Source organism: Doryrhamphus excisus, linkage group LG4, assembly GCF_037039965.1.
Source record: "Doryrhamphus excisus strain RoL-2023G ecotype Guam linkage group LG4, RoL_Dexc_Guam_v1.1, whole genome shotgun sequence".
Taxonomy (NCBI): Eukaryota; Metazoa; Chordata; class Actinopteri; order Syngnathiformes; family Syngnathidae; genus Doryrhamphus; species Doryrhamphus excisus.
The window spans coordinates 19,181,839-19,195,169 of NC_136360.1; the positions used below are offsets into that span (position 1 = coordinate 19,181,839).

Sequence of the window (13,331 nt, forward strand, 5' to 3'; positions counted from 1 at the left end):
GACCCGGCTCCCGCGCCAAGCTGTGTGGCCTCACAGATTCCTCCAGTCCCCAAGCCGCGCAACCCCAGGGGTTCCCAAGACCCGGCTCCCATGCCAAGCTGCGCGGTGTCCCTGATTCCTCCTGTGCCCAAGCCTCACAGCTTCAAGCCCAAACAAGTGGCTGCAGCCGGGACTGCTGACCTGGAGGAGCCAGTGACCCTTCTCCAAGCCTCCCTCCTCCCTTCCCTGGTTTCGGCTCCCTCTGATGACGGCGTCTGGGATCCGCCTTCGAGAGGGGGGGCTAGTACCACCAGCTGGGCTATGCTGGAAGCACAGCCCAGCCCGCCGATGGAGGGGGGGATGGCGCCACCTGCTGGGGGAGTGAGGAGGCACAGCCCACTCCACCTGCAGGACGAGCAGCAGGGCTTGGTCAGATGGAAAGGCTCTGGCATGGACGACGCCTGCTGCTTCACCGTCGCCGCGTCAGGGACGGACGCCTGCTGCTTCACCGTCGCCGCGTCAGGGCCGGACGCCTGCTGCTTCACCGTCGCCGCGTCAGGGCCGGACGCCTGCTGCTTCACCGTCGCCGCGTCAGGGCCGGACGCCTGCTGCTTCACCGTCGCCGCGTCAGGGCCGGACGCCTGCTGCTTCACCGTCGCCGCGTCAGGGCCGGACGCCTGCTGCTTCACCGTCGCCGCGTCAGGGCCAGACGCCTGCTGCTTCTACACTTTCTGCCGGAGCCCAGGTTCTACACCCAGGGCGGCGCTTGGTCGAGGGCGCCCCCCGGAGGGTGTTTACCGACCCAACCATTCCCTCCATCACTTGGAGGGGTCTTGCTGGCTCCGCCAGTCCTGCCGCCCCGGCCGACCCCCTGAAGGGTCCCGTCGGCGACCCACCTCCGGTCCCCCCACCACCCATCCCTTTTTGACTTTTAACTGTCTTGGACGTCTGGGATCCGTCCCTGAGGGGGGTGTACTGTCACGCCCTGTGTGGGTTCCCTCGTGACAGTTTGTTTGGTTTCCTTTCTGGACTCTTATTTTGTATTTAACTTCCTGTTTTGCCCTGTCTTCCTTGGTTGCCTCACTCATCCACACCTGTCCCTAATTTGTATTGGTCTATTTAGTTCAGGTGTGTGCTTCTCCCTGTGTGGGATTATTGTTGTTTGTCCGTCAGCGAGTTGAGTTGCATTTTCTTCTGCTGCTATTATAGCGAGAATAAATATTATTTTACCTGCATTTGGTCCAGCTCTCTGCATCCTGGGGTCGCACCGCAACATTGACATGCCATACCGTGACAAGTAGGCCTCTATGCAAAAATGTACATCCTTCTTTGAAAATCATCTGATTCATTTTAATTGTTTGTGAAATTGATACAAATGTTTGTGAAATGGAAAAAAAATGTTTGTGAAATGCATGAAAATGTGTTTTTCTTTGGAAAACAAAGACATTTACAAGTGATCCCAAAATTTTGAGCAGTAGTGTATATCCATATTATTCATTGGATATGTTTTTCCTCCAAAAATAGCTCATTTTTAATTCTTAAATATATTTATTTTAAAAAGAGGTATTTCTAAAAATAAAAACTGTTCCCATTTTTTTTATTTCTCCACACTCTACTAGTGTATAAATAGGTGATTATACAGGTAAGCTACAAATACTGTCCAGTACATTAGCCGTGTGCTATACATGATGTTATGTTGTTATGTTGACATTGGTGATAGTGTGTTTAAACATGAGGCATTAGCTTCCCTTTTCAGCGCCAAGAGACTATCTAGGCCGCATTAGCACATCTCTGCCGACAGCCTTTCAGCCTGATACAGCTGTTGATTTAAATGAGCATATTCTTGCGTTCTGCTCTTAATTATGCATGCATTGACCACAAGACGCAGCGATGTAATAGATCCACATAATTGCAAATATCAAGAATGTTGTATGAGGCAAAACCGGAGGCGATATTCTCATAAGAGCATCAAGCGAATACTTGCACTTACCTTCCGTTGTTTGGTGGAGTCCAGCTTCACGAGCCAGTAGGAGGCTACCTTTGGTTTATGGTACTTCCAGTTGTCAAGGATCTGTTATGTAAAAAAAAAAAAGTCAATTGTTTGATGGCTTTGCTTGTCATGAACTCCACTATAAAAATGCCCGTTTTATATACTTCTGTTTCTTCAACTATTATTTCATGATGAATCGGAAAATGCAACCGTTGCTGAAACCTTTTGAATGTTGCCTTCACATTGGCTGCATTGTCTTTTGCGTAACCATTTTCAATTCTCGTATATCGATAATGTTTGATCGCGAATGCTAACCGGACGTAATACAGAAACTGTGTGTCCTAATGAATGCTATTTAGTTATTTTTGACTGACATATTATCATGTGTACTTACCTTTATTGCCGTAGTGAATATAATTATGATATCAACTATTTGAATTATCTGTCAACTTTGAATTTTAAACTAGAAAAGTATTTCAAATTTTACTGGTTAGATTTTACATATGTTATATGTTATGCTGAAAAGTATACACGTGTGTACACTGAAAGTAACCTGCATGTTTTCTGAGACACGGGGCTTAGGTATCAAGTAAACACAGTATGTTTGCTCACTGTATTGAATGTAATTATGATATCAACTATTTGAATTATCTGTAAACTTTGAATTTTAAACTAGAAAAGTATTTCAAATTTTACTGGGTAGATTTTACATATGTTATATGTTATGCTGAAAAGTATATGTACACGTGTGTACACTGAAAGTAACCTGCATGTTTTCCGAGACACGGGGCTTAGGTATCAAGTAAACACAGTATGTTTGCTCACTGAATCTTTCCAGTCTGTTTGCACCTCGTCTGGTGAGCCGCGTGCTCATTTGTCACGTTGGTTATAATAGGCACACAAATTACCCTCAATTAAAGCATAAAAAAACACACTTGATGCATTTCACCTTTCAATGGTTGCAACCAAAAGCGGCTTTTGCGCGTGTGACAAAGGAGGTAATTAGTCCAACAGGCACACACGTCGTTAGCACAACTTGATCTCAACTTGAAACCATGGGGGACGTCAAACATCGAAGATTGTTTTCATGCTAAGTGCGGGCGGAGAACAGAGCCTTAGGTGTGTTTCTCTGGTGATATCATGAAGTACGCTGGAGCCTATCCCTGCTGATTTTGAAGGAGAGGTGGGATACATTTTTCTCAAAAATTCCTTTCTAAAAAAATGCTTTATGCTGCTGAGGGTACATTGATAACACTGGGGAACACTCAAAATGTTGCATTTAAAGTAAGACTTGTTTTTAGTCAATTTAAGTGTGCTGAGTTCAAATCTGAAGTTAGTTTTTTTCTGCAAGCTACAGATTTTATGCAATCTTTAATTTTTATTAAAATTATTATTATTAAATTATTATTATTATAGGATATTGCAATGTCAGCCACAAATCAGTATATTTAACAAGGCAAAAGAAACAGAACATTAAAATGTGATTTTAGATTAAAGTACACCATTGTTAGAAGTGCCATATGTTTTTCTGGAAGCGTTTCTCAGAAAACAGTCTTTATCGAAACGTGAGATAAGCATAATTTACAACGTTCTTCAGATAAGAGTCAATCACAGCTAATAACGCTTATCACTTTCTGTCAGTACAGTATTTTATGCCCCGTAAACATTGCCATTATGCAAAAGAACACACTTGAGACTGCGTTTAGAACTGTCTATAAAGAGCCGCCATTCAGTTGGATCATAGTGAGGAACACCCAGTTCTTTGAGAAGACCTGGGATATCATGGCAGTAAACAAACTGTCTTCAGAAAAGAAGGTCACAAAAAGCTGGTCGCGCTTTCTGTAATATGACACTTGACACATGACACATCACAGTGTGATCAACAAGATTTTTGCCTTGTAATGTTGATGCCAAAAGCTCAGCTGCTTTCTTTGAAAGACCTAAATCCCGAACTAAGTCATTCAGTTCAGTTTGGTGAAGAGGCTTGGGGACTGGGGGAGATTCAGTCTCTGAAGAACATTCCTCGGATTGTTCCCACTCAGTTTCTGGCAATTCATTGTCTCAACTGTCTTCCTCGTTCGTATCATGTCCAATGTCTTTATCGTTTAATGAAGGCAAACCTTTGAAAACTGGAACAGGAACTTCTTCAGAGTGCAGAGCAGGCCGAATAGCTGAGGGAATGTTCGGATATACAATCTTATGTCTGTTTTTCTTGCCCACACCCGCTGTGTTTACCATGCAAAAGTAGCAATCAGTCACATGGTTGGTGGGTTCTCGCCAAATCATTGGAACTCCAAAAGGCAGACCATTGCGTTTTCCTTTGGTCCAGTTTCGGAGCATTTCCTCACAATTGTGGCACACAACATGAGGAGCCCATGGCTTGTCTTGGTCACCAAGATGAACGTCAAAATAAGCCTTGTAGGCTCGCTTCACAAACAAGGATATGTTACGTCTCTGATGATGGAGTGTGTAGCAACCACAGATGTAACAGAAGGCATCAGGCTTGTTTCTACAGTGATGTCTTGATGAGGAAGCCATGTTTGACCGGGAAAAAAGAAGCATGATAAAAATATTAGAATCTATCTATGTATATAATCTCAAAACGCATAGATTTGGGTTATGTAAGTTCATATATTTAGACTATTTCATCTATCTCAAATTGCATGAAAACTAGAGCTTATGGAGAAAAACTAATTTCAGATTTGAAATCAGCGCCTAAAAATCATTCAAAATCAGTTAAAAAATCCAATGCAACAGAAAGTTGAAAAAATTGTGTTCCCCAGTGTAATACAGCAATAAAGTTATTGTTGAGAGTGTTAACAGTTTTAATAAAAAAAAATAACAAATTTACAAAAAAATGTCACAATTTTTTTATTTAAATATTAATTAAAATGTATTAAAAATAATTTTTATTATTTTCAAAATATACAAGCTATTGCCTGGAAATGTTAAATTCCTCTTTGCCTGAGGGTACATTGACATTACAGCAACCAAGCAAAAACAGTGTTAATTTTTTTAAAGAATCCCACATTGAGAGAAACTTAAAAATATATTATATATATATATATATATATATATATAGATAGATAGATAGATTTTTTTTAACAAAAAAGTAAAAAGTGAAAAAACAGTTTAAAAAAAAATATATATTTATAAATATATATATATATATATATATATATATATATTTATTTATTTTAAACTGTTTTTTTCACTTTTTAATTTGAAAAAAACATGTTGCATGCAATGCAATGTTTTCGAATGTCCATTGACTTATGCTCGCTACAAACACTTGGTCGGCCCGTGCAGAGAAACTACCTCTATACTAACAAATCAGAAGAGAAGCATTTGCGTATTTAAGCGGTGATCAGCATCAAAAGGCCACAGCAGCCGCGTACATTATCAAGTTCTAACTTTGACGGAATGTTGCTCAGATGTCCTTGTCCGCTTGTCTTTGTCTGACCTTTCCAGATGATATCCCATCCCAAAACGCTTTGCAAGACTAGACTTGAAATAAGTCACTGAACAAATTTCACCGACTGACCGTGTTGTTTTGCTGCTAATTTGTACGTGAAGGTTGGGGAGAGTCCGGCATCGGGCTGTCTTTTCAGCACCACCGGGGCTTTGGTGCTGAGCGGACAGCTGGTTCTGAGGACAGCGATGCCTTTTAAGAGGGTTTGAGTCTGAAAATGAGACAGATGGGTGCTTTCATTGCACTCCCAGGCATATTTATTGGACCGAGGTGCTGTTGACACGATACTTCTCAAGGATTTTCAAAGTTGTTTCAAACAGAGTTCCGGCAAGGATCCGTCCGAGGATCATTTTTTACCAACTTGTATCCAAAAAATATGAAAATATAAGAACATGAAAAATGCGGGCCCAGGGAATCATTTTCGGTCCGTACCTGTTCTTTTATTGGCCTGTGGCACATTCTAAAAATATAATTTAACGAGAAAAGTGCAGCAGCAAAAATGGAAAATCAGCAGTAATTTAATAAGAAAATGTAAAAATAAAAATATATGTAAAAATATGAATATAAAAAAATAATGCAAAAAAATCATTACGAGAATAAACACATGAGTAAAAATAATTAAATTTTAGTAGCATAGGGTTGACATATTAAAGAAAAAATAGCTGTCATATTATGAGAAAGAAACAAATATATATGGCTGTATTTTAAGTTATAACAAGACAAGAAAAGATTATTTAAGAAAGAAAAATAGTGGGGAAAAAGAGCAAAGAGTGATTTTGAAATTAATAATGTGAATTTTCACCGATATGACAAAGATGTAGTTTGATGTAGTTTTGATCATTGATCTATATATATACAGTAAAGTCTCGTTATATCGATATTCTCGGGAGTCGGAAAAAATACCGATATAACCGGACTATCCATATATCCGATCCTGCGCCGAACTGCATTAAAAGTGGGCGGATCTTTGATATGACATGTAATTTTCTCCTTGAGTTCATGGATTGCGTATCTAGCATGCTTTTGTACTACAATAAATTGTGTACTACAGTAAATAAAAATAAACTTACGCTGTAATGATAGGTTACCGGGACATAATTCACCCCGGAACTATTGATAGGGAAGGTGTTGCCACCCGGAGGGGTAGGCGCGAGGGACGGGGGTTTTCCGCTTCCTGTTGTGGCCTTCATGTCTTTCATGCCTTTACGTAGCAAGAGAGTGCAAGTTAATGTTGGCAAAAAAATAAAGTTTTCTCCCAAATTCGACACTCCGCCTCAGACTCCAGTTCTTCGGCACTTCAATGCATTAAATAAAAACGTCTTTACACTTTTTTAATGACTATTTCTTTTCTAAAATTCAACCAATGCAAAATCCTCACCCTTCAGCAGACAAAACCATAAATATTGTTGCAAAAAATGATTGCATTCATATACATAACACAATTCGGTTAAAGTCAGATGGGTCACATTTTTTTTCAACATTTATTATTTTCATAACGCACTTTTGCAACTCAGTACATGTATGAGTACATGTATGGAAAACAAAAACTGCAACGTTTACATTACTATTATTGTACTTATTCTGCAATACGTACTTTAAAAAATCTTCCATCTTCTTCTGCTTCCTCTTTTCACCTTTTAACACAAACGATTCAATATTGTTTAACATTTCTAAACAATCTGATGCATTTTCTCTCGACTCTAAGTAACCTCGTAATTCCATAACACTTTGCAACGCTTGTGTCTTCGTTGGAATCGGTGTGTATGCTATGTCAGTTGGTTCTTCTGTTGCAGGCATGTGTTTGGCCAGCTATGTGGAGCGGGTTGAGCATGACCTGTGAACCAGGAAGTGCGGGAATCGGTGTGTGTGCTGCGCTCTGGTGGTGGAAGTGTGAAAAATAAAGTTGACTGGAAGCAGCCGTTCGCCATGTTCTTTTTTGGTATTGAAATCCTTAAGCAAAGATTGATTTAAGCTGCTTTTGTATCGATATAAGCAGACCAAATTGGCTGGCGGGAGATGAAAAGGGCATCGTAGTAACCGGATTATCATAATACCCGGGTATCGTACTAACGGAACTAATTATATCATAAAAGACTAGAAATTTGCCGGGAAATGAAAATAGTATCGTAATAAGTAGTAATTCGTTATAACCGATATCGATATAACGAGACTTTACTGTATATATATATATATATATATATATATATTATACTACCGCTCACAGTTTTTTCCATTTCACAAACAAATAAAATGAATCAGATGATTTTCAAAGAAGGATGTACATTTTTGCATAGAGGCCCACTATCAACAACTGTCAGTCCTCTGCATCAATCTCCTGGTATGGCTGCTAATCCAAGTTAATTACCCAATATAGTCAACATAATAAGACAAAATATGACATATAAGACATAGACAACCTGTTTACCACCTTCTAAATACAATTTTAAACATTAGGAAAGACAAAATAGGACATACAAGACTAAACTAAACTTGACTGCTAATCCAAGTTCATCATTTTATAAGGCTAATAGATTAGAAAAGCCATCTAAAAATCTAAACTAAAATCTCTTACCATGCTGTTAACTACTCCCTTTAGAGAGCAGCACAAACTGGGTCTAACAAGGACAGAAAAACGATGCACAACTGTACAAGAAGACAAATATCTGAGAGTGTGTAGTTTATGACAAAGACGCCTCACAGGTCGTCACCTGGCAGCTGCACTAAATAGTACCCGTCAAACACCAGTGTATAAATATATATATATTAATTCTTAGCATATATATCAGAGCGGCCCTTGCATCCTTTCCTTTTTCACTAAGTGGCCTTTGTCCAGCTCCGCTTTAAGCCAGGAAGGCGGTGATTGATAGAAAGCAGTATGGACTCGGTAAAGACGCAAACATGGCACCACTGTACAAAGACAATGGAAGGTTAGGCTTGGTATTGTGCAGGGAAGCATCTGGCCACAGAGGAGCTTGTGGGAGAAAAACGGGGGCCTGGATTCACTCTTGGAGCTCTTCTTCACTCCCACACACTTCCTATTATTTCCATCTTTTCTCTTTCATACACACTCTGTGCTTCTTCAAATTCTGACACGAGTATAGTCAGAGTTGGAAAAGACACCCACCTCATCCAGCACCGCCTCGGCCTCTTCCTCCGTTTTGCCAGGAAATCGGATCCTCATGGCCATCAGCGCAATCAGTGTTTGACGCACGAGTTCCGCCTCCTGCTCTTTACTCCTCAGGTTAATTAGTGGATCTCCCTGAGCACCGTAAGAAAGGAGAAAGTCGAATGAAATTCAAAGGAGGGACTTGGTCCGCATACAGGTTTGCTTTAAGTCCACTTTTATTGGAAGTGGGACCCCAAGTCCCACAAAATGTACCCACACAAAGTCGTGCACGACGTACGCAGAACCCAAGAAGCGGCTTGGCCCGAGTGTTGATCATAACATGTTGAATTTCCCTTCTTTTCACTTTCACTTTCCTTTAACAAGGTGCATATAACCATTTGTATACTTCTGTTTTGATTGTCACTACAGGACTATTTGAGAGGTGGCATTTCCCTTTGGTTCCAGCCAACCAAAGATGGAAGAAGCGTTGGCCGCATTCACGTGCGGCATGCGTCTCGTGGTAAACCTACAATAAAGTAATCCCTCGTTTATCACGCTTAACTTGTTCCAGACCCGACCAAGACAAGTGAATTTCCATCAAGCAAAAATTAGTTTTTGGTGAAAACCTGTTTACTACCTTCATTTACATTATTAGAGCCCTCTAGACATGAAATAGCACCCCTATAGTCACATTTACACTCAGATTACCCAATATAGTAGACATAATAATAGCATTTCAGTATGTGAAATCAAACTATGGAATGGATTGAGTAAGGAACTCACACAATGCACAACAATGAGCCAATTCATGATGTTTGCTTGTTTGCTTTGTTTCATGATGTACTATATATATCACTATATTGCCAGTTACTATGGTACCCATTATGTCATTGTATGGTCATATCACCTCATACTTTGGTACGTGACAAAAAAAAAACCCAAAAAAACTTGAACTATATTAGGAAAGCAGGAAGTGAACAAATGTAACAGTTACTGATTGTAAAAGGACCAGATGGAGGGGTAGGATTTAATAAGCTTTGCTTCTTCCTACTCTTTTTGGACATGTGGAACTGTGAACTGATTATGGGATGCACTCAATTGTAATCTGATGCATGTTCAAATGAAATTAAACCATTACCATTACCATAATAAGCAGAAATAAAACATAAATAAAACATTTTTAGGCCAGATCGGGGCTGTGGAATCCGAGTGTTACAGCCAAAAGGAGAAGAATACAGATTTACCCTCTACACAACTTTTATTTTTTTTTATAAAAGTTGTTATATTTCATGAAACAAAGCTTGCTATAGGGTGAACAAGTGGTTAGCGCGCAGCCTCACAGCTAGAAGACCCGAGTTCAATTACCCCCTCGGCCATCTCTGTGTGGAGTTTGCATGTTCTCCCCGTGTATGCGTGGGTTTTCTCCGGGTACTCCGGTTTCCTCCCACATTCCAAAAACATGCTAGGTTAATTAGCGACTCCAAATTGTCCATAGGTATGAATGTGAGTGTGAATGGTTATTTGTCTATATGTGCCCTGTGATTGGCTGGCCACCAGTCCAGGATGTACCCCGCCTCTCGCCCGAAGACAGCTGAGATAGGCTCCAGCACCCCCTGTGACCCTCGTGAGGATAAGTGGTAGAAAGTGAATAAATGAGCTAGTTCACTGCTGGGATCCAATATTACTTTAAAATCCCAGAAACGAGCAAGATAGGCCACCTCTAGGAATTGTTAGTCCCAATATTACTGAAAAGCATCATTTCTTTTTGAGCGTCTACGTTTTCCAGCCAGTACCAACACAATTGTGCAGCAGGATGGCGAATGGAGGAGGCAGGCGTTAAACAACAGATGGCAACATAATAGACAGTCATTGTCACAGAGGACAGTTGGCCGTGACGCTAGTTTTTTTTCCAATAGAAAAGTTGTAAAGTAAGAAAAAATCCAAAGAATTGTGGGTTGGAAAGCTTAATGGAGGAAAAGTACATTACTTAGTAGAAAGTCTCAGAGCGGAAGATTTCCACATTCCGACAAACTGAAAGGGAATTTACTCCACTTCCTCTTGACTGACACCTCATCCCGCTTGGAATATCAAAAAGGTTGCGAGTGCGTGCCTGAAATCTTACCATGCTGGCATGGATGGTTCCCAAGCTGTTGCTGTGAGGCACGCGGTGGGCGGAGCCACTGCGGCTCAGCGAGTGAGAGCGTAGCGTGGCGGAGCTGGGCCGGACAAGGGTGGTGATGACAGGAACATTGGGGGAGGGCCTTGTGGACAGAGCTCGCACTTCACTGGGCGACGAGAGGGAAGCGATGGAACGAGGACAGGAGATGGAGCGCCTGATTGGGCCTGAGAGAGTCGGGGAAGCGGAAGGGGCCGGACCGGTTTTCATCGGCTTGACTGCTGGCTTCCAATGCATTCGGCCTGGGAGGGGAAAAGGAGGTGCAGGAACTGTCAGTTTGAGATGTGCAGCAAAAAAACAATGTGCAGTACTGTTGGTTGGAAGATGAATTAAAAACATAATTTAATAATAGAATAATTTTAAGGTACCACTGGTACGCAGGTTCCATCTGGTGTATTCGGAAACACCAGACATTTATTTCAATACAAAGATAAATTATATTAGAGATCTATCCAGTACATACTGTATGTAGACAAACCTTGTTACTAACTCACTGACCGTGCATTTTTTAATTGAGTCCAACTGCTAAATAATTAAAGTATCCATTTGATAAAGAAACACTTGAATACAAGAAAAAAAAATCGCATAGTGCAAAGATAGTGTCACCTCCCATCCTCTCTCGTTGCTCCTCGCCGTGCCCTCCAACAAGAGTCTTCAATCAATGTAAAAGTCATGTGAGATATTATCATTTTTAATCTTTTAAGGGGTGTTTGGAAGCCAGGTGCAATCATCCAAAGAGCCATATCTGGCTCCCAAGCCGTAGGTTCCCTACCTCAGTCTTAAACCTTCCTCTCTTGGAAGACAAAACCAACTTACAGTGTCACTGGGAAATGAACATCCAGCAGCAACACAATGTTTTGCCATGACTGCTATATTGATGAAAAATACACTGAAATAAGTCGACGCTCGACCTCGAGAAGCGTTTGTTTACTCTTCTTTAGCGGTGTCACCCCGATTACATCACTTCTGGAGATGAATGAATGAATCCTAACTAATGCATTAAAGAGGACTACAATGTACAGAGCAGTAAGATATTGGAATAAGTTTCCACTACATTTAACCATGATAAATAACAAAGCAAGATTAAAAAATAAATTAAGAGAAGCAATATTTAGGGTTAGGGTTAGGGTTAGGGTTAGTCAGTTTCTAGTTGGTTGATTTATTCTGAAATTCTAAGTGTGTGAATTGGAATAATTTTTGTTCTGTTTCTGGTTGGCCTCATTAATTTTAAGGGTTGTATTCCATTACATCTCAGATCATTTTTGTTTACATTTAGTTATATTTAATTGTAATGACTGTTTTTATTGTATTATGTTTGAAGTTTGAAATGTAATTGTTTGGACCCCAGGAAGAATAGTCTTCATTCAGTGAGGAGCAATGGGGATCTGTAATAAACAATAACAATCCCAGCTGACCCCGGGCGAGAAGCGTGGTAAACGCTGGACCCTTTAAATGTTCATTTATCCCATTCTGCATGTAAAACTATAATTGCATAACAATGCACAACGATGAGCGAATTCAAGAAACAATACAAGCAGGTGATAAATACAAGGATGAAGAGCCTTGAACCAGTAAAAAAATAAAATAAAAAAATAAAATTTAATAAAATAAAAAAACAAAAAACATTTATAAAATAAAAAAAAAACAAAAAAACATTAAACTATATTAGGAAAGCAGGAAGTGAACAAATGTAACAGTTACTGATTGTAAAAGTACCAGATGGAGGGGTAGGATTTAATAAGCTTTGCTTCTTCCTACTCCTTTTGGACATGTGGAACTGTGAACTGATTATGGGATGCACTCAATTGTAATCTGATGCATGTTCAAATGAAATTTTACCATTACCATTACCATAACTATAAAACATATTTTGTGTTAAGATTTTTGACTGTCTGGAGTGGATGAAGTGGATTTATTTATGGTTAGACCCTTTAGAACCTATGATGCTAACCAAGGTTCCACGGTAACAATAATAACAATGGTATTTTTTAGGGGCGCATAAGCCCTAACAATTGACCTGCTTGCATCTCGCACACACCGAATCCACACTCTCTGTCGCCCTTGAAACTCCTCCAGCTTGTCTCGCAGCCAACATATGTGCGTCTTTGCTGTATATTTGCTGTGTGTGTGTGTGTGTGTGTTGAGGCATCCAAGGTTTGCATGCATGCCAAACGAGCGCATGATGGGGCTTAGTCCTTGCAGCCCTTTGATAGCTTGGTGTGGAGTCGGGCTTGGCAGGGTGGCTGTGTCTCCGTGTACACACATCCACGTCCACACTCGTTCACAGTCCAAATGTTTCACGGCTTTGTCGGCTATTTCATGACAAGCACAGCAAGCTCATGCACGGATCCTTTTCTTCCTGCTCCAACAAGGTCGACATACGGACCGTGATGAAAGGTGCTGTCTTTACTATTTGAAATACAAGAGACATTTAGGCATATATTAATATATATACAGTGCATCCGGAAAGTATTCACAGCGCTTCACTTTTTCTACATTTTGTCATGTTACAGCCTCATTCCAAACTGAATTAAATTCATCTCTTACCTCAAAATTCTAAAAAAAAAAAGTTTTTTTTGGACTTTTTTTTTATTTATTAAAAATAGAA

At 40.3% G+C, this 13,331-nt stretch overlaps 1 protein-coding gene across 9 annotated transcripts in view; it reads right to left on the reverse strand.

The window, feature by feature from the left end:
• Positions 1–13,331, reverse strand: part of ttll7 (tubulin tyrosine ligase-like family, member 7) — a 114,804-nt gene that overhangs the window by 33,390 nt on the left and 68,083 nt on the right. For all 9 annotated transcript variants that reach the window (XM_058072666.2, XM_078790330.1, XM_078790332.1 and 6 more), the window contains exons 16-18: positions 10,670–10,965; positions 8,566–8,700; positions 1,970–2,050 (exon numbers count right to left, since the gene is read on the reverse strand). In XM_058072666.2, the coding sequence (XP_057928649.2) occupies positions 1,970–2,050; positions 8,566–8,700; positions 10,670–10,965 (512 nt within the window). The remainder of the gene's footprint in view (positions 1–1,969; positions 2,051–8,565; positions 8,701–10,669; positions 10,966–13,331) is intronic.